General features: G+C 44.2%; 1 protein-coding gene across 1 annotated transcript in view; it reads right to left on the bottom strand.

Moving 5' to 3' along the window:
• MYO10 (myosin X) overlaps positions 1–25,849 on the bottom strand; it is a 259,996-nt gene that overhangs the window by 67,554 nt on the left and 166,593 nt on the right. Inside the window, exons 18-19 of the mRNA XM_070774825.1 lie at positions 24,777–24,885; positions 22,179–22,259 (exon numbers count right to left, since the gene is read on the bottom strand). Of these exons, the coding sequence (XP_070630926.1) occupies positions 22,179–22,259; positions 24,777–24,885 (190 nt within the window). The remainder of the gene's footprint in view (positions 1–22,178; positions 22,260–24,776; positions 24,886–25,849) is intronic.

The raw sequence follows: 25,849 nt of genomic DNA, 5'->3' as shown, positions 1-25,849 counted from the left end.
TACTTGATGAGGATGGGACTTGAACCCATGCATGCAGAGCACAATGGATTAGTAGTCCATCACGATAAACACTCGTCCACCTTGACGCACTTCCCTTAGTGATCCAATTTACTTATTAACACTCACCACGTTTCCCATTCACACGCTAGTAAAGTAATGCTCAAAATTCTGTAAGCCAGGCTTCAACAGTATGTGAACCGTGAAATTTCAGATGTTCAAGCTGGTTTTAGAAAAGGCAGAGGAACCAGAGATCAAATTGCCAACATCTGCTGGATCATGGAAAAAGCAAGAGAATTCCAGAAAAACCTATTTCTGCTTTATTGACTATACCAAAGCCTTTGACTGTGTGGATCACAATAAACTGTGGAAAATTCTGAAACAGATGGGAATACCAGACCACCGGACCTGCCTCTTGAGAAATCTGTATGCAGGTCAGGAAGCAACAGTTAGAAGTGGACATGGAACAACAGACTGAGAAAAGCAGTTTGTCAAGGCTGTATATTGTCACCCTGCTTATTCAACTTCTATGCAGAGTACATCATGAGAAACGCTGGGCTGGATGAAGCACAAGCTGGAATCAAGATTGCTGGGAGAAATATCACTAACCTCAGATATGCAGATGACACCACCCTTATGGCAGAAAGTGAAGAAGAACCAAAAAGCCTCTTGATGAAAGTGAAAGAGGAGTGAAAAAATTGGCTTAAAGTTCAACATTCAGAAAACTGAGATCATGGTATCCAGTCCCATCACTTCATGGCAAATAGATGGGGAAACAGTGGAAACAGTGACAGACTTTATTTTGGGGGCTCCAAAATCACTGCAGATGGTGACTGCAGCCATGAAACTAAAAGACATTTGCTCCTTGGAAGAAAAGTTACAACCAATTAGATAGCATATTAAAAAAGCAGAGACATTACTTTGCCAACAAAGGTCCACCTAGTCAAGGTTATGGTTTCTCCAGTAGTCATGTATGGATGCGAGAGTTGGACTATAAAGAAAGCTGAGCACCAAAGAATTGATGCTTTTGAACTGGGTGTTGGAGAAGACTCCTGAGAGTACCTGGGACTGCCAGGAGAGCCAACCAGTCCATCCTAAAGGAGATCAGTCCCGAATATTCATTGGAAGGACTGATATTGAAGCTCCAATACTTTGGCCACCTGATGTGAAGGACTGACTCATTTGAAAAGACCCTGATGCTGGGAAAGATTGAAGGTGGGAGGAGAAGGGGACGACAGAGGATGAGATGGTTGGATGGCATCACCAACTCAATGGACATGAATTTAAGTAAACTCTGGGAGTTGGTGATAGACAGGGAGGCCTGGCGTTCTGCAGTCCATGGGGTCGCAGAGTCAGACATGACTGAGTGACTGAACTGATGTTTCCCATTCTTAGATTTAAAGCATAGTTTTCAGGGTTCTGGTAATACTTTTTCCATGAATTTACTTTTCCATACATCTACCCCATATTGATGTTATGCCCTTCATAAATTCTATCTGAGGATGTGGTCCTAAGTTAAGAAAGTGGTGAACAAGTTCAAGAGGAAACAAAAGCCTCTTCATGATGGGACAGCCACAGTCAGTGTGGAAGGGCTCCACCAACACACAGGTGTTGTCTCTTTCCAGAGAGACAAGTATGATCACTATTATTTATCTACCACCATGACCAGCGTTGGCCAGTGTGTGCCAGAATCTGAGCCAACAGACATGATCACAGTTAACCTTGCAACCACCTTAAAAATGGGTGACTTCGGTCCTCACACCATCAAGGAGGCAACTCGAGTGGCTACACCAGTGTCACATGACTGGTGAAAGGCAGGGAGTCCAGCATTTCCTATAAGACTTCACTCTGTCCACCACACTACATGGCTTCTAATACGTCTTCGCTAATCATTTTAATCTAGAACTGTTGAAAGATTAACCAGTTTTATCAGTCTGTGTACTATAGAGTGTCTGAAGGACAGATTGCTTTATTCACTAGCAAACAGAAATACAATCAACTTGTCCCCTGAGAATCATAAAACCTTACGCTATTAGTCCTAGAATGTGTAGAAAAACAGGCCCAGGTTAACTGACCACTATAGAGTCACTGGGCAGGCTGGGATTAGGTTTGAATTAGAGCTTATCTTTTGTGATTCAGGCCACAAAACCACGGGACCAGGCCTGGTGGGACCAGTGTGGTGGAGAGACACATCGTACACTGGTGACTGTTCTCACAAGTCCTCCTGGGTCTGGCTTCATCTTTTCCCACATCCATGATTTGGCCTCATCATCTATATCTGAGGCCAAAACATGATTTATTAACTGAAATGGAAATGATTTAGAGACAACCTATTCATCAGTTCATTTCCTTCTGTACTTTTGCACCCAACCCCTCAAATACAGTTACTAGTCAACCAAAGAGCATTGCTTCATCTATGCCCATACGTCAGGAGGAGAAGGGGGCGACAGAGGATGAGATGGTTAGATGGCATCACCAACTCAATGGACAGGCGTTTGAGCAAACCCGACCAAGCGAGTGAACACCAACAAGCTCCATCCCATCCACAGTACCATCAAAAACAATAAAATGGTTAGGAATAAGTGTAACCAAGGAGGTGGAAGGTCAGTACTTTCAAAACTATGGGGCCGCAGAGAGTCAGACACGATCGAGCGACTGAACAAGTGACGATATGTCCGTTAGTCTATTCATCTCTCTCTACACCTGCTCTCAGCTCTACAGTTTACTGACTGTGCAGCACCGAACAGAGGGCAATCCGGGTTTTAGGCTCAAAGCAGAACCAAGAAGAGAAAAGCCTGCACACCCTCGTCAGTCGCTAAAAGCCCTTCAAATATTCCCAAACCTCTTTCTCAACTGTTTCAATACTTCATGCCAACATGTTGTAACAGGGAGAGTGGATGTGCTCTGGGCAGGCAAGGTGAGTAATGCAGAACAAGTGCCGATTGTTTGTAGTTCATTTGTGTGTGTGTGTGTGTGTTTGATCAGGCATGAGAAGGGAAAGGCTTTAACTCAGTCGACACTGGCAGAGCCCCAAGCCTGTGTGAACCGGGAAATGGCCCAGCACAGCAGCCAGCGCTCCTGAGCAGGAGTGGACCGTGTGCTGATGCAATGAGGCGACAGACATCACTGGTCCAAGAGCTGGTTAGCGGCACTGAGATTTGCAGTGTTTCGTACATCTGATCCCAGACCCCGGCACTAACGGGCTGCGTCTGAACCTGGAAATCCAAGTCACGTGACACCACCAGCAGGTCCGACCTGCCCTTCCACCTCCACTCAGGACTCACTTTCCTAATCTGCAAGGCACCTCCAAGCAGAAGGCTCTCCGGGGTGCCTCCGTATGCACCCGCAGCTCAGTGTAAACTGAACAGTCCACGCTTCATTGGAATCGATGTAATGAAGGCATGGAATCAAACACGGAGGCCAACTTTTCAGAGTTAATACCAAAATCAACAAAAGGAAAAGAGAAAGAAAAAGAAGCCAAGCCAGGCTAATTTCCCTTCTGTAATTTCTCAAGCCACAATCAACATATTAAAGATTCTTTACATTTGGGGTTGGTTTCACTGGCTCAGCACAATTGGCCTCAGTCCTCACTTCTGTAGTGTAACAACCTTATTTAAACCATCCTCTACTTATATGGCACCATCGACTCAACAGATACACATCTGAGCAAACTCCAGGAGATGGTGGAGGACAGGGAAGCCTGGCGTGCTGCAGTCCCTGGGATCACAAAGAATCGGACACTACTGAGCGAATGAACAACAATAATTACTCATATGTGTTACCACCTTATTTAAACTGTTCCGTTGAAAACAACATCAAGGGATGCCTGAAAGATTTCATATTCAAGCCTCCGTCCTGTGCCTAAAGCACAAAGGCCGAAATCGCAGGAACTCAAACTTCTTGTGCATATTCAAACTTCATCTTCTGGTTTCTAAAGAGACTGTTTACAAAAGCATTGCTAAACAGTATCCGAAACATTTGTTCCCTGGTGAAATGTTCACCGCATTTTTAACACGGACACTGTCATTTCATAAAGGCAAACTCTGAGTCTATCACAGAATTCGAAAGCTGAACAGTATCCCCTTTTAAGTGAAATACTGGCAAACGAAGCATCTGGCGCACTTTAATGGGCTGTTTTATCCTTTCACAGTGGCTGAAATTAGGGCAGCCATTCATCTGAGCAAGCAGATAGCACAGGGCAGTTACGTAATCCTTCAGGGCACACTGATACTCAGGGTGCTCCACAGCTCCCCACAAATTTAAAATTTTCTAGTACTACGTACGAGGAAACAAAACAGTAATATATGTTTCACTTAATGACTCAATACCTGTGAAAAATGTGAAAGGATACTCTTTTCACCATAAATTCAACAGTTAAAACAAGGTCCAAAGTCATAACATGTGTTATAATAAAAATTCAATTGTGGATGTTATTTTTCTTTTACCAAGAACAATGGAAAAATAAGGATAAAGCCCAAGAAATAATCAGCATTGATATCTTAACCCAGTGACTTTCAGCCAAGGGTAATTCTGCCCTCTGGGGGACGCTTGGGGGAGAGTGGTTTGGTCCTAGCATCTATGGCTGTTGTTACAAATCCTTATAAGATGCACTGGACAGAACCCCCACCCCACCGCCAGCAGAGAACTGGGTCAACAGTGCCAAGGTTGAGACACTCTACCCCAAACTGATACATTAAAAAATATTTAAACAAGGAGGTGGAAGGAAAAGGCTGTGAAATCCAATTATGGACACCTTTCAAGTTTGAAGCACAACTCAGGGAAAAAAAAAAAAGTAGGTTACAAAGCTGGACTAGGAGGCCAAAGCTTAGAGGGGGGTTTGGGGCTGGAAAAACACAAGGGAAAGGTACTCACCTGGGCTGAGAGCGGGACAGGAGTGAGTGTTCCTATGGGAACAGCACAGGTGAGGAGGTGAGAGCAGGCCCTTGGCCAAGCCCACACCCAGGGAACCAGTTAAGAGCGGGAGGGGGAGAGGCTTGGTCAGAGAAGTGCCAGGAAGGAGGGGGTGGCTGGTGATGCCACAGGGGTGGGAGGTAGGGATTAGGAGGGCAGGGCAGGGAAAAACTGTACCTGCAAGCTTTCAGCAAGACAGAGGCAGAGGCAGCCTGGATGGCAGAACCTCGGAAATAAGAAAACGGGCATGGCCTCTTTTCAGAAATGTTTCAGCACTGAAAAGAAGGCCACTCAATTGAAGCTCTTAGTCATTCCTACCCCTTCTTTCTTTTACATAAATAAATACGTATATTTAAATACAGGAGGTGTATGTCTTCCCTGGTGCCTTAGATGGTAAAGAATCCACCTGCAATGCAGGAGACCCGGATTCGATCCCTGGGTTGGGAAGATTCCCTAGAAAAGGGAATGGCTATCCACTCCAGTTTTCTTTGGGAATTCCCGTGGACAGAGAAGCCTGGAGGGCTACAGTCCAGGGGGTCGCAAAGAGCTGGACACGACTGAGCAACTAACACTTACTAGATGGGACCCCCAGGGTAAAGTGACAGGGAATTCTTTCCCTGTGGATGAAACTCCAAGACGAGAACAGGACAGTTAAGAGAGGTGGCTGGGCCCTGCCCAGATCGCAAATTTCTCAATCTTGAAGTCAAGAGACCTCCCTGATCATACAGCGCAGAAAGGCTCCTTGGAGGTCAAAGGGGAGTGAGTGATGTTAAGCTACCCACAGGCCTTTTCAGTAGAATCCACCTTGGCTAAAAGATGCACGTGCATACATGGGAGGACCCTGAGAGATATCAAACATGGGCTGTGAATCAGGCAAATCAAAATGACTGGCCAAAGGAAACCCGGAAGAAGTGCCCCATGAGAGTAATTCAAACTGCCACAAGGCCGGGACTCGGTGACTCTCTTTGAGTCTGCCTGTGTGTCTACCCATATGTACTGTACTCTTCTCCTCTTAATAAATACTTTACTACTTCACTACTTTCCATCTTTGTGGGAATTTTTTTCTGCAAAGCCAAAAGGCCAGGGCCCTTGTCACTGACCACGGGTCTAGTGGGTAGGATATGGAGCTTTCACTGCCGCAACCTGACCTCAGTCTCTGGGTGGGAACCCAAACCCCGCTTCAAGCCACTGCAGACTGAGGCCACCTGAGATCAAAAGTGTCAGCCAGGAGATGGGCTCCAAGGAGAAGGAACTCTTTACAGCCCAACAGAGGGAAAATGATGGGCTATGGTCTTGGGAGAAGCAAGAAAATGTTAAACCAAGACGACAAGGTGAGACTGTTCTTCAGAAAGCCTGCAACAATTTAAACTTCCAGCGGCAAAGTACATGAATGCGAGTTTTCTCAGTCACAGTCTCTGGGATGTGTTACTGATAACAGAAAACCAAAAACTCATCCAGTCTTCACATCGGCAATGTTATCTCACTATTTTACATTTTACTTCTTTGATGATACTATTGAGGTTGTCAGGTTATTTCCCATTTGTATTATAACTTTTGAAAATTTCTTGCTCATGTGTTTTACTCATTTTTCTGCTAAAATATTTATTATTTTCTTATTGATTGGTGAGGGCTCTTTACATATTAAAGCTCTAAATCCATTATTATACTCTGGAAAAGCTTTTCTGGTTGTTGGCCTTAATGAAAGGCATGCTGCCCATGTGTGTATACATCAACAGCATAACAATGTGCAGACTCACATTTTAGCAAATAAACTTCTGACAATTTACCTTAAGGAAACAGTCTTAAATGAACACAAGTATTTACACACATGTGGATAATATACTAAGCAGCACTGTTTACAACAAGAAATAAAAGAAATAATCCAACAATAGAAATTTGACTTAAAGCACCACCACTGATAATTATATAGTCATGGAAAAAAGCACAGGAATGTTTTAAGATATATTAATAAAAAAAGTAAGTTACTAAAAACAAAATTACCATATGATCTAGCAATTCCAATCCTGGGTATATATCCAAAGTGAAGTCACTCAGTCACGTCCAACTCTTTTTGACCCCATGGACTAGCCTGCCAGGCTCCTCCATTCATGGGATTTTCCAGACAAGAACACTGGAGTAGGTTGCAGTTTCCTTTTCCAGGGGATGTTCCTGACCCAGGGGATTGAACCTGGGTCTCCCACACTGCAGGGCAGATTCTTTACCATCTAAGCCACCATATTCAGACAAAACTACAATTCAAAAAAATTAATGCACCCCCTATGTTCATAGAGAGTCCCTTGGACTGCAAGGAGATCCAACCAGTCCATTCTAAAGGAGATCAGTCTTGGGTGTTCTTTGGAAGGAATGATGCTGAAGCTTAAACTCCAGTACTTTGGCCACCTCATGTGAAGAGTTGACTCACTGGAAAAGACTCTGATGCTGGGAGGGATTGGGGGCAGGAGGAGAAGGGGACGACAGAGGATGAGATGGCTGGATGGCATCACTGACCCGATGGACGTGAGTCTGAGTGAACTCCGGGAGTTGGTGATGGACAGGGAGGCCTGGCCTGCTGCGATTCATGGGGTCGCAGAGAGTCAGACACAACTGAGCGACTGAACTGAACTATGTTCACAGCAGCACTATTCGCAATAGCCGAGACAGAAACAACTTCCATGTCGATAGGTGAACGGATAAAGATGTGGTACATATATACAACGGAAGACTACTCAGCCATACAAAAGAATGAAGTAATGCCCCCTGCAGCAACGTGGATGCAACCGGAGATCACTGCACCAAAGTGCAGAGAAAGACAAATGCCAGGTGATATCACTTACATGTGGAATCGAAAATACGACACAAACGAACCCATCTACACGACAGAAACCGACTCATGGACAAAGAACAGACAGGTGTTTGCCGACGGGGAGGGGGTTAAGGGAGGTAATGAGTGGGAGGCTGGGGTTAGCAGATGTCAACTTCTACACATAAAATGGATAAACAACAAGATCCTACTGCATATGTATAGCACAGGGAACTATATTCAAAATCCTGTGATAATAATGGAAAAAGAATTTTTTTAAAAAAGAATGTATATATGTTACAATCACTTTACTGTACAACAGAAATTAGCACGACATTGTGAATCAACTATACTTCAATAAGAATCTATTGGTTAAAAAAAAAAGGTTGACCATGATCCCAGTTTAAAGAAAAAACTACACATTCAACAAAATGTAAGCAGGATTGTCTCTTGGTAGTAAAATTATAGGTAAATGTAAGGAGATTTTTTGGGGATTCTGCACTGTTTCCAAATATTTTATGATCAATAAGTATGGTCTTTGTATTGGAGAGGGGTGGAAGAAAAACCTAATGACTTCTGTGATAATGTTTTTATTATAGCTACTCTTCATGGCAGTAGTATTTTTGAGTATCAGGGAAAGAACTGGCCTGAGGAAGGAAAACAGGAAACTCCCCAGGGTCAAAGGCCAGCACAGGGAAGTGCTGAGGAGAGAAGGTGGCAGACCCAGCTTTCTCCAAGGCCTTTCTCCAAGGCCGTGAGGAAACCCAGGGACACGAGACTCTGAGCCTAGGCACCACACTGCAATCAGCCCCAGCGCCCACCCTCTGGGCTCCAAAACCTGGACCCTTCGCTCTAAGGTCGCTGAGGAGAAACACAGCTTTTAGAACCCTTTATCCAGATCCTGGGTGAGCAGGGCATGCTTTACAACAAAGTCACAAACAGAAATCACACATTAAGGAGGCTGCTCGTGAAACTACTAATGCAAAGCCACTTAGGCTAGAAAACACACACCCCCACACACACCAGCCTGCCTGTGACTGACAGGTAGTCTGGGACTGGGGTTGGCTCAAACACTGTGGCTTAGATGGTAAAGACTCTCCTGCAATGCAGGATCCCTGGGTCGGGAAGATCCCCTGGAGAAGGAAATGGCAATCCACTCCAGTAGTCTTGCCTGGAGAATTCCATGGACAGAGAAGCCTGGCAGGCTACAGTCCATGGGCTTGCAAAGAGTCAGGCATGACTGAGCAACTATCACTCACTTCGGTTGGATGCTATTCAAGAAGTTCATCAAGACCAACCAAAATAAAAATGCACCCCTGGAGGGTGCAGGGAGGTGGTGGCATGGCTCTCTGGCATGGTGGGAACAGGGGAGACATGTACCCTGTTATGGCAGATGGCATCTTCTAGGTGGGAAGTAAGCAGGTGGGTTGGGCTGCCTTTGCCAACATGCTTTTCACCATGCCATGGTACTCTTCACGGTGAAATATTATTCATCCAACAGGGAGTGTATTTTCTCACTGCAAACAATAGGATTCTGGAACTGGGGTTCCATATATTGAAGCACAGAAAGACAGGCGAGAAAACCCAGAAGTCCAATACAATGAAAGAGCCAGAAACATGTGGCACTTCATCCTTCCCTTATGATGGTTATCAATGTTATGTCTAATTAATTTCCCCTATGGTGGCTCAAATGCCTGCAATGCAGGAGACCCAGGTTCAATCTCTGGGTCAGGAAGACATCCTGGAGAAGGGAATGGCAACCCACTCCAGTATTCTTGCCTGGAAAACTCCATGGACAGAAGAGACTCCAATGGTACAGTCCACAGGGTCGCAGAGTCGGACACAACATAGCGACTAACACACACGGTTGAAAAAACTCACGGTTAAAAATAAAACATTCTAACATTCAGCTTTCACTTGGCACTAGGAATTTATTTCTGTGAAGGCAGATTTGGCTAAGCGGCAGTCAGCCACATTATCATTCATTTCTTTTAAATGCAAGTCAGTTTAATATGAAAGCCCACCTTCACATTTAAAACACTTATTCTCTTAAAGGGCACTTTTAGCAACTGAATAGAAATCAGCTAAACACATTCAGGTGGCAGTAGAGGCAGAGATTAGCATTTCAGACGCTCTTTTATTATGTTCTTTAAATCTTTAGGGACTTCTACTCCGAGGAACAAGAGGATCTCAAGAAAATGAGTCTTACCAGGTTTCTCCAGGCAGATTGCAAAATATCAGCAAGTTCACGCTTGCATGAAACAAGCACAGGATGTTCAACAAATGACCATTCAGTTCCCGTAACTTCTCCCAGTTCCAGCCTTGTGTACCAGCCAGTTCATAATCCAACTTAGAAAGATGCTGATTCTTGTGCCCATTTCTTTAAAGGTTGGTATAAAGCACAGGGCAAGAAAAAGCCCCAGAACTATAGCATATACTCTTCCAAAGGGAACTTCTTTGACATCACAAATTCAAACAAAAGAACACCCTCCCCCTTCATCATTTCTCAGAGCGACCTAATAATATAAATGATTTTTTTTCCTATAAAAGGCGAATTCCATAAACAAAATACACTGCATCACCAATGCCTTATCCATGTGGTTAAGTCTTTTGTTTTTACACAGCAACAGTAGTTCAGACTTGCATATACAATCAAAATCAGCACTTACCCATTTGTTTAGAAACTAAACACTTCTGCTGCTCAGGGAAACCTGAGGAAAACAGCAAAAAACCTGTTTTCCTCAGGCTTGACAAATTTCAGAACTGCGATCATCGTGAAACTTTTAAACAGCGCAAATAAAGAGGAAAAAACCCTACCTTGGGTCTCTCTTGCCCCCTTCAGCTTTTGTCCACTGTAAACGGCTGCATCTTTAGCAGTCCGGGCTGCAAGCATCTGAGCCCGCAGACACAAAAACCGGCTTTCTTCAGCTTCGCAGTCTTTTATGTGGTGTCTTGGGCCCTGCTTGTTCAATTCCTGATTTTACTGAAAGAAGTCCAGCCTGGCGAGGCTGGGGCGGGAGAGCAACTGCCCGAGACACTTTCGACCGTAGAAGCAAACGAATCACCTTCTACGCGCCAACACGTGTGCGGAGACATTAGGAAGGTCCAAAAAGTCTGACTTTTCAAAGATGATTAATATTAAAAAGAAAAAAAAAATGTCCCGGGACAAAACGCCACAATTTAGTGGTGACCTTGGAAACTCCACCCTGACAACAGCAGCCCTCCCTTGAGCCCTGCTTCATTTATGGCTATTTATCCTGGTCTTTGCATTTGGCTCCTGAATAGTTGCCATGACGACTCAGTAAACAGGATTCAAGTGACCACTGAGGGGTTTAGTGGGATTGTTTTGTTTAGGGAGAAGAATGGTAGCTTTAAGGCTTCCCCTACTAACGTTTCCTGAAAAGGTAGAGCTGTCTTTTCTTAGACTGTGGTTAGGTGATGGTCTCAAAAATCACAGATGCAGGCGATGAGTGCTCTGGTTCCAGGAGAAGAGGCGACAGGAGTCGCAATCAGAACAACAGGAAGAGTTCTGGAAGGTTACTGCTTTCAAGGGGGCTTTGTCCAGTATGGATGCAGAGAAAGCATCATCACAAAAGGCTGTAAGACTAAGTGAATGTGGGGCGGAGTCAGTCTGATAATCCAGACAGTTCTAAAAAAAACCCTGGCTCCTGGGTTCTCCTTTGCTCTCTCTGTGTCTCCATTTTTTCATTTAGTCTCTCTTCAATAAAGCAGTGGCTCAGTGGTAAAGAACCCGCCTGCAATGCAGGAGATGTGGGTTCGATCCCTGGGTCAGGAGATCCCCTGGAGAAGGAAATGGCAACCCACTCCAGTTATGGAGAATCCCATGGACAGAGGAACCTAAGGGGCTACAGTCCATGGGGGAGCAAAAGAGTCGGATACAACTGAGTGACTCAACAACTATAAAGCAATATCAATCAGACTGTGAACCACAGAAACTTCATTCTCAGTCTTCATCACTTGGCCAGGCAATCGAAACCATCCTATTCTTATACAATATTACCTGAAAAAGTGCTCACCAGGTTGTAAACAGATGATGAACATTAATATTTTGACACATCACGATGGTACGCCTTTGTCAAAACTCAAAGAATCTACAACACAGTGAACTTTAATGATAATTTTCGATTTCAATAATAATGGATCAATATTGGTTCACTAATGGTAACAAATGTACACTAACATAAGAGGTGCCTAACAGGAGAAATTGTGTGTGTGTCTGTGTGTTGGAGGGGAGAGTAATATGGGAACTCTTTGTACTCTATGCTCAAATTTTCTGTAAATTTTAAAATATTCTAAAAAATAAGGTTTATTCATTCTTTATTTTTAATTGGAGGATGTTGGTGCTCAGTCATGTCCAACTCTCTGTGACCCCAGAGTCCACAGGCTCCTCTGTCCATGGGATTCTTTGATATTTGGCAAAACTAATACAATTATGTAAAGTTTAAAAATAAAATAAAATGTAAAAAAAAAAAAAAAAAAAAGATTGCAAAAGCCATAGCATTAAAAAAAAAAAAAGAATATTGCTTCTCCAAGGGATCTTTCTGAGCTAGGAATCAAACCCAGGTCTCCTGCATTGCAGGCAGATTCTTTACTGTCTGACCCACTAGGGAAGCCCCACGTTTCAACCGGAGGATAACTGCCTTACAATATTGTGTTGGCTTCTGCCACACATCAGCATCAATCAGCCACAGGTGTACGTATGTCCCCGCCCTCTTGGACCTCACCCCACCCTCCCCACCCACCCCTCTAGGTTGTCACAGAGCAACCCACTGAGCTCCCTGTGTTAAAGAGCAATTTCCTATTAGCTCTCTATTTTACATATGATAATGTACATGTATACGTTTCAATGTTACTCTCCCAACTCCTCCCACCCTCTCCTTCCCCTGCTGTGTCCAAAAACCTGTTCTCTACGTCCGTGTCTCTATTCCTGCCCTGCAAGTAGGTTCATAGTACCATTTTCCTTGATTCCATATATCTGGGTTAATATACGGTATTTGTTTTTCTCTTTCTGATGTACTTCCCTCTGTGTAACAGGCTCTAGGTTCACCCATCTCACTACAACTGACTCAAATGTGTTCCTTTAAAAAAAAAAAAAAAAAGAAATTAAAATGTTCATCCATAACCATGTCAAAGGCTAAATGGAAAAAAAAAAAAAAAGATTAAGAAGCTGGTTACACAACAATCTTCCAAAAGTATTCTATTTAAAACTAAACTCCAAAAGGAGGAGGTCTGGACACAGTCTGAGATTTTCCGTGATTCAGCTTAAACGGGGGGTAAAACTGTGAGGATGAAAGGAGCATATTTTTCACCCCACACATGAAATGCAACTACGGACTGTTAGACTGAAGTGTAGCTGTTTCATGTCCCTGTTACCTCATTTAATACTCACAGCTGCTCTCGTGAATGAGGCTTCCCTGGTGGCCCAGATAGTCAAGAATCTGCCTGCAAAGTGGGAGACCCGGGTTCCATCCCTGGGTTGGGAAGATCCCCTGGAGAAGGGAATGGCAACCCACTCCAGTATTCTTGCCTGGAGGATCCCACGGACAGAGGAGCCTGGCGGGCTCAGCAGGCACCTTCACTACGCACACTTGGGAGAGTAGCAACAACCCCAAGGCCATATGACCGCTTGGTGATAAGAGGCTGGACGGACCGGGCACACACACCTCTGACTTACATCAATTCCACTCCAGTGCTTTAGGGGCCTTGCACCTGGGCGGCTGCGCAATCTCCTTCCCAAAAGGGCGGGTCCTCGGGGTTTCAGAACTCCCCAGACCCAGGGCACCTTGCAACCCGTGTCTCAGCAGCAGTGAGCAGAGCCGCCTGTGCCCTTCGTGCGGTGCATGAATGAATGACCTAGTCACCCAGGTTCCATGGGTGACCGGGGAGCACGCAGAGGGCAGCTGGGGACATGTGTGGCAGTGGTAAGAGCAGCCGTGGGAAAACAGCTGCACTGAAAAGAACAGGAAAATCAAAGGCGTGAAAGACACAAGCAGAGTTAGGAATAAGGCGAAGCCATATCAAACCCAGCTGTCCTCAAGAGCCTAGAGATACTGCAGTTTGATGTAGGGATGTGTGACGGAAAAATTCTAAGATAACATTTCTTGCAGGCGGCTGGTTACTAGACCAGGAAAAATGTATACTTATTCAGAGCTTAAAATATTTGACATACTCATACGAATAAATATTTGCCATTTTACTTTCATCTCAAGTGACTGGATAAAAATCAGCAAATGGAAGATAAAGAAGTGCAGATTTCATTCAGTAGGAGTGAAGACCTTTCTCATAAATAGTAAGGGCATAAAAAGAAAGAAAAGATAACAGGGTCCCTTTAGGTGTAAACAAAGAGTAAATTATCCATTCCTGAGGATTAGTTTAGGAAGAGGGAGACGGATCCTTCGGTGTATCATTTAAAGGGGACAAACAGATCATATTTCATCAATTCTTTATGCAAATGTTCCTTTCTCCATACGCCTGAATGTGTCCACGGCTTGCTGACATCTGAACAGCCATCATGATGCAATTCCATACCGCATGTGCATGGATTTCATTACAGCTTTTCATTGTCTTTGAAAATCACAGGCACTATTGGAACTACTTGCACTGAGTCCAGCTGGCCTTTAAATGTAGCCTAAATATTCCTCTTTAGAGTCATCAAAGAAATGGAAAGTCATTTTATCTGCAGAAAGGCCTGGAAATGGAGCGACAAGGTGTAACTCTTACCAGCAGAGCGAGGATCTGTGATGGACAAACGACCTCCATTTCATTGACCATTTCAACGACCCCCCTTGCAAAGCCAAAAGCAAGTGCCTGGAGACAGGACAGCATGGTGCTGTAGCTAAGTGGCTTAGGAACAACTTCTGCTTTTAGAGTGATGTATAAAATAATGGTGCCTTTACAACCATGAGAATCTTTGAGTCAATAAAATATGGTAATAGATAATGTTTGAACTGGATGATGTATAATTCTAGAAAGTGAAAAGTGAGAGTCTCTCAGTTGTGTCCGACTCTTTGCAACCCCATGGACTATAGAATCCATGGAATTTTCCAGGCCAGAATACTGGAGTGGGTAGGCTTTCCCTTCTCCAGGGCATCTCCCTAACCCAGGGATTCCACACTGCAGGTGGATTCTTTACCAGCTGAGCCACAAGGGAAGCCCAAATTCTAGAAAGTTCAATCAAAATGCTAAAATATAGCATTTAACCTTTCAGGTTCAACTCTTGTTATCCAGCAGGTTTGTACACCCAAACCTCCTCACCAAATCCTGGCAGAGAACACATTCCCTAGGGGAATCCCACTTAAGGATTTGAGCGTCTGTGTATGAAGCAGCAAGGCCAACTCTCAATATTTGTGAATGAGTCTCCTGCGCTGTGATTGGCTCTTTCCAAAGGGCTCCAGATCCTAGGGGTGGGGGACATTGCATCTGAGAAGGGGTCATCTGGGAGAGAAAGATAGCATATTAACACAGAAAGGCTGAATCACAGTAAGAACATCACTGTAATACTGACCTACTGGTTTATCCCCAGGGTAACTTCCGACTGCAGAAATCAAAGATGATCCAGCAAAAAACAGACCAGAAATAACCCAACTAGAATGAAACCTACAGCAGTAAGGATTAAAGATGGTGCATAAGTCTATCTCTGGCAAAGTCAAGTATTCACACACCATGGGCATAATCATGGTGTCCTTTGACGAGCAATTCAATTCAACATTTACTGAGCACACATGAGGGCCTGGATGTAGACTGGGCTACACAGCAGCGTGCAAAGATGGAAGACACAGCCAGCAAAGCTGTACATGGTCAAGATCTTCTGTATTTATGGAATACCTTATTCAGAAAATAAGCCAGCCAGGGCTTCCCTGGTGGCTCAGATGGTAAAGAATCTGCCGGCAATGCAGCAGACTCGGGTTCAATCCCTGGGTCAGGAGGATTCCCTGGAGGAAGGAATGACTACCCACTCCAGTATTCTTGCCTGGAGAATTAATTCCATGGACGGATGAGCCTGGTGGGCTACAGTCCAGAGTCGGACACGACTGAGCGACTAGCTCACTCACTTACTCAGAAAACAGCACTGGGGTAGAGACACCAATGCCTAAAAAGGAATGTAAAGGGTCACTGGAATAAACTCAGAAAGGCCCGTGAGAAACAAGATGAGTAAAATGAGAGGGGAAAAGATCTAGAAAGAATAAGACAGGACAAAACAGTCAAGGTAGGAAATGCACTATAATAGTATCAGAACTTTCTAACATGTACACTCTGTTAAAACAAACAAAAAACCTAAGGAAAAACATAGCAGGCAGCACCCCTGGGGCCACCCAAACACGAACCCCTGGGACTAAATGTGCCGGATTCAGGAAGCCATTCATTAAATCACCATGCCTCTGGAAACAAAAGGCTCCGGTTTCTGTAACACTAACATGGCACTCTCAGATGCTGTGTGGTCCTGAGTGTTGTCTTAAACAGGGACCTGGGCCGGTGTCAACAGCGGCTGCATGAAGAGAGGGACACAGGTCAGCAGGACTCACTTAAGGGGAAAAACTGGCCTCCCCTGAAGTCTCTAGAAGACGACTTCAGTGTGAGACGGTTGGGCTGTCCTCGTATCTCGGAGCCTGAAGACGGTGCTTTAAGACAAGGCCATCACAGTGGGGCCAGCCCTGTGTGTCCAGCTCCACTGTCCTACTGGATGTTCCATTTTCCAGCAAACATGGCTGCACTCCAACTCACAGACCGCAGGGCTTCCCTCCTGGGACGCCTGGTCCAGAGCTCCCCTTGGCGTGGACACCCCTCTTCCCTTAGAAAAACCTGACTCCACGTAGCCACCTCTGCTAGAAGCTTCCCCCCAGAGGCCCCCAGCGTCAGGGCCATTCAGTTGACCCATATCCTGCCTTTTTAGAGCAGACCTGATAGAATCTTTGAGGATATGGTTATGCGGAGTTAAAACTTAAGGGGACCCTGCAGGAATCAAAGATGCTTCTGCCTAGAACCCAAGAGTTCCCCATATCAAAAGACAGAAGGAAGAGTGATGAAAGCCAGGCAGATCCTTCACATTTCCTTTTAAGCTTTGGCTTCTCCACCCCAGTACTTCTTTCTGAATAAGTGAGTGAGTGAGTTGCTCATGGCATCCGACTCTGCGACCCCATGGACTGCAGCCCACCAGGCTCCACCGTCCTGTGAATTCTCCAGGCGAGAACACGCCCTGCTGCTCCTGTAGCAAGTGGGCCTCGCACTCGGGGGTGGGAAGTGCAGAGAACCAGTTCTCACACCCAGGAAGGCTCTCCTGATATTTATCCATCTGTCCCCTTGTTTAATTCTGAACTGAGGAATGTTAATAATGGACTTTTCTGACTAAAAATTATTTGCTGAAACAACAAGCAAGGAGAGAAGGCAGAGATCACAGGCCACAGGACACCCTGGGGGAGAAACTCTGAGGAGGCAAAGCAGGTTTTCTCTGGTACCGATATCTTCTGGGGTTGGTCTGGACACATCTGGCCAGAAACTACTACTGCCTAAGCAAATCACAAAGGTCCATCTAGTCAAAGCCAAGGTGTTTCCAGTGGTCAGGCATGGACGTGAAAGTTGGACTATAAAGAAAGCTGAGCACCGAAGAATTGATGCTTTTGAACCGTGGTGTTGGAGAAGACTCTTGAGAGTCCCTTCGACTGCAAGGAGATCCAACCAATCCATCCTAAAGGAAATCAATCCTGAATATTCATTGGAAGGACTGATGCTGAAGCTGAAACTCCAATACTTTGGTCACCTGATGTGAAGAACTGACTCATTGGAAAAGACCCTGATGCTGAGAAAGACTGAGGGCAGGAGAAGGTGATGAAAGAGGATAAGACGGTTGGATGGCATCACCAGCTCGATGGACATGAGTTTGAGCAAGCTCTGGGAGTTGGTGATGGACAGGGAAGCCTGGTGTGCTGCAGTCTGTGGGGTCGCAAAGAGTCGGACACGACTGAGCAACTGAACAACAACAAGCAAATCACAATAGGACAAAGCTACACGGTCACATCACCAATTGAAAACCATCTGATGGAGAAGCCTGCCCTCCGTAAACTGAAGACTGTAAGCTGACAGGAGGACTGCACTCCCCAGTGTCTTCTGAGGCAAAGAGCTGGCTGCAGGCCAGCCCCTACCCAGAGGTATGCCTTTACTTTCTTCATGACTTAGTGCCAGGAGGACTGCCCAGTGACGCTAGTAAAGTGCCTTCTATACAATACCCGAGGTTCGCTCCAAATTGTTCACAACAAAGGCCCACAGACTATTATAGCCGAACTGACAGAACTGTTTCAGCAATCAGTTATATTCTCCCTGCTTACACCAGCTTTTCAAAGCAAAACACGCTGGGCTTCCCAGGTGGCTCAGTGGTAAAGAATCTGCTTGTGATGCAGGTGATGTAGGTTCGCTCCCTGGGTCGGGAAGATCCCCTGGAGGAGGAAATGGCAGTCCACTCCAGCATTCTGGCCTGGGAGATCCCATGCACAAGGGAGCCTGGCGGGCACAGAGTTGCAAAGAGCCGGACACGACTGAGCACAGACACGTAGGACTTTTTCACACCAGTTTTTTCAAAGCAAAACATAAAAATCCCCAATAATGAAAACCCATAATATTCCCCAAAGAGGATTTCTAGACGCTTCAGGCCAAGTCTCCATCCTGAGTGTCACGTTCTTGCCAAGGAGAGGAAGCAGCCTGGAGCGCACAAGCCGTGTGTGCATGCTCTCTGGGCCACCACGGGAGCCTCGGATGTGTTGCACAGGTGCCTAAAGGAGCTGTTTAGGCAGCTCCCCTGCTTCTCCTGAGGCCACAGACTTTACAGCCATTGTTCTCATCCCCTTTCGGGTCACAGAATTCCCAAAAGGAATCTCTAGAAGCTGCCAAAACCCATGATCTAAATTCCTGAATGATGTACAAAACACCTCCATATACATACATTTTTAAATACATCCCCAGGACTTCTCTGGTGGTCAAGTGGTTAGGACTCCACGCTTCCACTGCAGGGGGCACAGGTGCCACCCCTGGTCAGGGAACGAAGGTCCCTCGTGCCATGTGATATGGCCAAAAAACAATACATCCTCTCAAGGCCCCCTGATGAATGTCTGACTTGAGAAAGGTATGAGATGAAGCCTGGAAACACACACTCCCCACATCTGGGGAAAGACAAGCAAGATTTTCCCCGTGACATTTCTAGAAGCATTCATCTTCGGACAAAAGTCATAAGAAACTACAAACGAGGGTTGTTTACATGTATTTCCTAGATCATCACCAGTAACACTCCAATATTTCCAATGGAACTAAACAAATGTAAGCGAGTCATAATTTACCTTTCCCATAGTCTAATTAGTCCCTTCACACTTGGTATCACACCTACATCTTAGACCTCAAACAAGTCAGTTCTCCTGTCTGACTTGCTGGGTGCCTTTAAAATGGTACCGAGATGTGTTTCCAAAGTCTTTGACAGTCCTGTCCATCTCCTGGTGGGTTATTAATTACTGCCTGCCATAGGTCAGGAGGTAGGAAGGGCTGTGAGCCAAGAAAAATAGAACCAGAAGCTGGATTGGCTCTTTTTTTTTTTTTTAATGCAAACACTAAAGCAATTAGACACAACCAAATCCCAGTAAGGAAAACTAAACATCAAAAAGAGGCAGTTTCTTCAACATTCTGAATGAAGTGCTTTCAAACAGGCCTAATTTCAAAAGTGATTTCAATTTAAAGAAAAAAACTAACTCCATGCCATCCAAGAAGGAAAACAAAAACACGGAGGGCCAAGGTTTTAAAGTTAAAATTTCTATCCTTAAAAATAAGGCCTGGCAAGGCCGGCTCTCCTCATCTCATTGAATCTAAGATGCCAACGGCTGTAAAACTGCACAATTATGACATCACTAAGAAGAGAGAAAAAGTTCCAAATTAAACTATGGTTTGTCAAAAAAGCTGTACGTTGTATCTCAATACTCATGGCCTTAAATTTGGGACAAACATGCAGGTTCAAACTACGGTATTGTTGGGACGTCCCTGGTGGTCCAGTGGGTAAGACTCTCTGCTCCTGGGGCAGGGGGCCTGGGTTCAGTCCCTGCTTAGGTAACTAGATCCCTGCACACCTGTCTCCACTGAGAGTCTGCATGCCTCAATGAATATCCCGTGAGCTGCAACCAAGGCAAAGAACAGCCAAACAACTAGTTTTTAAAAGATACATAAAAAACAAATTACGGCACTACTAATGAAGAGGAAAGAAACACTGGCAGAGGTTAACAGCTCCTGTAAGTGTAGATGCAAACACAAAGCTCCTCTATCCATCACGTAGATACCGCCAATTAGGGTTTTAGAAACCGTGAAAGTCGCTCAGTCGTGTCTGACTCTTTGCAACCCCATGGACTATACAGTCCATGGAATTCTCCAGGCCAGAATACTGGAGTGGGCAGCCTTTCCCTTCTCCAGGGGATCTTCCCAACCCAGAGATGGAACCCAGGTCTTCCGCACTTGAGGCAGATTCTTTACCCAGCTGAGCCACAAGGGAAGCTTTATAAAGCACAGCTGTTGCTGCTGCTAAGTTGCTTCAGTCGTGTGTGACTCTGTGCAATCCCATAGACAGCAGCCCACCAGGCTCCTCTGTCCCTGGGATTCTCCAGGCAAGAACACTGGAGTGGGTTGCCATTTCCTTCTCCAATGCATGAAAGTGAAAAGTGAAAGTGAAGTCGCTCAGTTGTGTCCAACTCTTAGAAACTCCGTGGACTGCAGCCCACCAAGCTCCTCCGTCCATGGGATTTTCCAGGCAAGAGTACTAGAGTGGGGTGCCATTGCCTTCTCTATAAGGCACAGCAAAGGGATATAAACCAGCTGACATGGGACATGGTTATGTTTAACTGTTATGTTGAGCATAGTTAATTAACAATGCTGTATTAGTTTCAGGTGCACAACAAAGTGATTCAGTTAATACACATACATATATCTACTCTTTTTCAAGTTCTTTTCCCATTTAGGTCATTACAGAACATTGAGCAGACTTCCCTGGGCTATACAAAAAGGTCCTTCATGGAACACAGTTATGTTTTAGCTATTAACTTTCAACATTCTGTCCAAAAAACCACCTATGTATTGTTAAGCTGCTGTTATTTTGTGATAACCTAAAACATTTTATTAAAAATTTGAAAAACAAAAAGATGAGCTACTAATTCAACTGCCAGACCTTATGGACCGTAAGTCATCACAGATCTACAGAACCACAATCTCAGTCACTTTAGGCCACACAAATGACAAATTCTCCCCATCACACCTCAGAGTAACAAACCAAACAGATTATAATCTCCCCTTGTTGAGTTTTTGCTTCCTAGAAGACAGAATTCAGAATTGTGGTTCTTATAAAAAATACCTTAAACTCTAAAGAAAATATTACTGTAGTATTAAGTCAGAGATAACTGGAAAACAAAAGATCCACACCACCAAAGTTATGGACACCAGCATTAGGGAGCATGAAACAGTCGAGGTGAGATTCCTTATCTGAGTCCTTATGAAGATGGCATCTAGTTCTTCCCCACGAGGGGCCTTGACATTATTATTTTGCTAAGGGATTTCCTTTCTTCACAGGACTAAGAGCAGATGTTTGCCAAATCAAGATCATGTCAATTCTTTAACAGCACTTGAAGGCAATTACCCATTTAGCCTTAGACAGAGCAGCTGTTTTCACCTAATACTAAATTTTCTTAATTGAAGACAAAAGGAGATGGAGGTGGCAGAGGATGAGATGGTTAGATAGTATCACCGACTCAATGGACATGAATTTAAGCAAATTCCGGAGACAATGAAGGACAGGGGAGCCTGGCTGCTGCAGTCCATGGGGTTGTAAAGAGTCGAACACCATTTAGTGACCAAACAACAACACATTTTCTTTTCTTTCTTCAGATAGATTCTCTGTATAAAACTCACACTGTTTCTGATCAGGGCATGGCATTAAAAATCTAAAACCGAGAGCCGAGACACTAAAACTTTTGATGACAGGAGTCCTCTAGTTAGTTACAACTAACTAAAGTCCCTGAAATCCATTATTTACTACATAGAATACAGACTCTTTGTCATGTTTAACAATAAAGCAAAAGACAAAAAAATGAAAAAGAAATCTATTGAAACAAAAAACACACCAATCTTTTCTTCCAAAAGGTATATACCACATTCTGGAGCTTGCCCAAGAATCTGAAAGCAATGCTAAAGGAAAAATGCAAGGTTTTGCAATGTTTCCTTTTAAACTAGATTTCTCTAAAGTGTAATGGCATCATTCAAAAGCAAACAGGTCCAAAAGACAAAGGGATTTTTTTCCCACTGAATGCTATAATAATGTCACATCCATTTCCAACCATCTATAATGAAAGAACTTTGGAGAAACCAAATCAGCAAGTAGCCATGCCAGAAAGCAGTGGCCTTAAATAAGACAGTCTCAGGGGAGAAGTGTCGTAAATCTTACCTTCTGCATGTTTGGCTTGATACAGCGAACAAAGAAAGGATTAGAGGCGCTTAGCGTTGCCATTAAGGAATGCAGGGAGTCCTATGAGAAAGAAAAAAGTATAGGTTGATTTGGTCTCTTTTTATGTCTTGAAACTTCTCAGCACCCTAGGCACTCATCAGAAACAAGAAAAAGAAACCTGAGGAATAATAGTGATTTTATTTTTAATCATGTCACTCTAATCAAAGTATTATAGTTGTCATAGGAACTATTTCACATATGCAAAACGTATTTGTTACTTCTTTGATATATACTGGAGTGGGTAGCCAGTCCCTTCTCCAAGAGATCTTGCTGACTGACCCAGGGATCAAACCTGGGTTTCCTGCATTGCAGGCAGGTTCTTTACCATTTGAGCCACCAGGGAAGCCCCTTTGATTTTTAATCATGTTATTCTAATAAAATAAAGGTATTATAATTATCATAGAAATTATTCCACATATGCAGACATTTATTACTTCTTTGATATAGTACCATTTAAAAAATACTTTTCTGTTAACCAGCAAAAAAAATAAAAAATAAAAATAAAAAAATACCCTGGGATATTTCAATATTTATACAGAAAACCTGAGAACTATCACCTCTCCTTTGGAGTTGTTCCTCATTATTTCCATGGAAATGACAGCTTCCACAAGCATCTCACTGGTCTTTGAACCATGATCTTTCAATCACCAGGCAGATCAATCTCCTGTAATACTGCTGTCTTTTCTTTAAAACATTTTTTTTTTAATTGTGAAGAATTTTTAACATTTACCAAAGTAGACAGAGCATGTAAGGAGTACCCGTCATCAGCTTCAACTTCTGGCTAATCTCGTCTCATCTGATCCCTGCTCTGTCCACATCACACCCACTTTTAGTAGAAAAGCAAATCCCAGACACTGTGCTATTTCATCCTTTAACATTTCAGTATGTATTACCAAAGGCTAAATACTTTAAAATGTACAGAGGTAACCACAATATCATTCCTGAAAAGAATTAACACATATTTCTCACTATCAAGATGAAAAGGTACAATGAGTTCAGGATTCATTTTTAAATACTCCGCTGTCTCAAATTTCATACTTTTTAAATGGTTTATTCTTTGAAATCAGAATGCAAATAATTAGATCCATGCAGTGCAGTTGGTTGATATGTCTTTTCAGTCTATTTTAATCCGTTGGTTTTCCCTCAGTCTCTATTTGTCTGTTTCTTCTTATAATTTTGCTGTTGAATAAACTGGGGTGTCCACTACATTGACTAGTTACTTCTGTACTCAGAAAGCCTTAGGATTTCTCACCGATGACGGAATGTCCTGGAATTCACGGCCCCTCATACTCTGGTGCCCATTTATCATCATCCAAGGAGGCCAGTCCTCTGGGAACAGGACTCATTCCTGACTTGGGACCTTGCCTCCTGCCTTTGTCTCTACTTCTGCCCATTCTCTTCCACTGCCTGATTCCTAGTTCAATTTAAGTCACCAACATCGCAAAAACTTCTAAGACAACTCCAGGCAACACTGACTTAGAAAAAGACGATGTAAAAGACGATGTAATGATCCCACTGGATGAATAAGAGCCTAGGGTTTAGAGTCAGATAGACTCAAGTTCCGTTTAAATCCTAGCTTCAGTCCTCAAAGGGACTGAGCAAGCCTCCATTTCTCTAAACCTCAGCCTCTTCATCTGTAAAATGGGGACAATAATACATACTTCTAAGATGATAAGCCAAGTGAACAAGAGAGCATATGTAAAGGGATCAGCCCCGTGACTGTAACCGAAGAGCATATAATAAACGGCAGCTGTGATTATTAAGCTATTATTAAAATACATCCTATCTGGCTCACACCTGCCAGTACTGTCAGCAATGGGACTGTGGGTTGAACTGATCCCCAAACACATTGAACAACAAACCTCACACAGCATCCCCCAACCCCACGGCACCCAACTGAGCAGCTACATGAAAGAGAGTCTTCCAGAGAGCAAATTTAACAAAGGTCTGATGACCGACAAGCCTCCATTCCCCCTCATGTGAGGATCTGGGGCTAAAACAGGACAATTAAATTAGAGGAATGGCCTTCTTGTGCTGTGCCTCTAAACTGTCTAAAAGGCTTACATATTTATGATGCAGATAAGAACGTTCCTTATTTTCCCTGAATTCTGGACATCTGGACAAGGTGACTGACACTGATCTTATTTAACCATGCACTTGGTTACTCTTCCTAGTTATGATACTGTAAATCTACTGAGGAAAAATTTTTTAAAAATCCAGACATAGGAATTTTATATGCATCTGAGCCTTTAAATACAAATCAGAGCAATCCCAAATAACCAAACAGTCCTTAAGAAGAATGACTATTTCACAAACTTAGAGTAAGTAGTTATTTATCTTTAATAAGACAAAAAAAACCTTTTAAAAAAAAATCTGGCTCAGGGAACAAAAGTATATTTTTCTTCCTAAAACCCTATTTTAAAAGGATGATAGAAAACAAGTGAACCCTTTCATAGACCCCATAGATGCTCATTCTGATTTTCAGTTCCTAAAGTCACAATAAAGATGGCTCCATCCAGACCAGCAGCATAAACTAACCTTGAACTGCGAGCTGACCGTGGGCCGCCGGTGTTTGCTTCCGCATTTCAAGGTATCCTGATTATTGCGGCTGGAAACGTGTTCGAAGAGGTCGTAGATGAAGTCGAATCTGTGTGAGCAAAGAGCAGGAGGGCCATGAGGGGTGCACACCCAATTATTAGGTGCTTGATCACTGTAATTATAATGCAGGTTCCCACTGAAAATAACACACCAAGGCCTGCAAGAGCTAAGACAGTGTTCCAAGATTTCACACACCCACCACCACCCAGGAGCTTCAGGCACTGAAAGCAGATGTGGCCGCTTCGGAGTGCTGGAGTCTTGCCGGCGAGAAGAGGATGGTGAAAATGACCCACGTGACCAGCCACTCCGGAGCTGAGCCTTGCAGCCCAGTGGAAGGGAAGTGTTTGTCTTGTGCAGCTCGGCATGGCGAAGATGCAGTCAGTTAACAGGTGGAAGGGCACCAGGCAGGAGTGAGACCGACCTGGGTTCAATCCTGCCGTCCCCTCTTCCTAGCTGTATGACTCGGACATGATGCTGGTCTCTCTCCACACCTGTTTTCTCACTTGGAAATGGGAGTCATTTGGGGATGTATCCTAGGAAGCTGGGGTAAGGATGAAATGAGGAATGGAGGCAGAAGGCTGAGTGTGACGCCTGGCCCATCCTAAGTGTTGATGATCACTGTTGTTGTTATTAAAAAGTTCTGGAAAATCTATTGCCACTACGGACAAAGTAGAAGACTTTTCAGGAGCTTTTTTTTTTTTTTTGTATTTCTGGCTGCACTAGGTCTTCGTTGCCATGAGGCCTTTTCTCTAGCTGTGGCGAGCAGGGGCTGCTCTCCAGCTACTGCGTGTGGGCTTCTCGTTGCGGTGGCTTCTCTTACGGACCACAGGTTCTGGGGCACACGGGCTTCATAAGCTGCAGCACTCAAGCTCAGTTCAGTTCAGTCGCTCAGTCGTGTCCGACTCTTTGCGACCCCATGAACCGCAGCACACCAGGCCTCCCTGTCCATCACCAACTCCCGGAGTCCACCCAAACCCGTGTCCATTGAGTCAGTGATGCCATCCAGCCATCTC

The sequence above is a fragment of the Bos indicus genome, chromosome 20 (genome assembly GCF_029378745.1).
Source record: "Bos indicus isolate NIAB-ARS_2022 breed Sahiwal x Tharparkar chromosome 20, NIAB-ARS_B.indTharparkar_mat_pri_1.0, whole genome shotgun sequence".
NCBI classification, from domain to species: domain Eukaryota; kingdom Metazoa; phylum Chordata; class Mammalia; order Artiodactyla; family Bovidae; genus Bos; species Bos indicus.
This window is presented reverse-complemented; position numbering and strand designations above follow the sequence as displayed.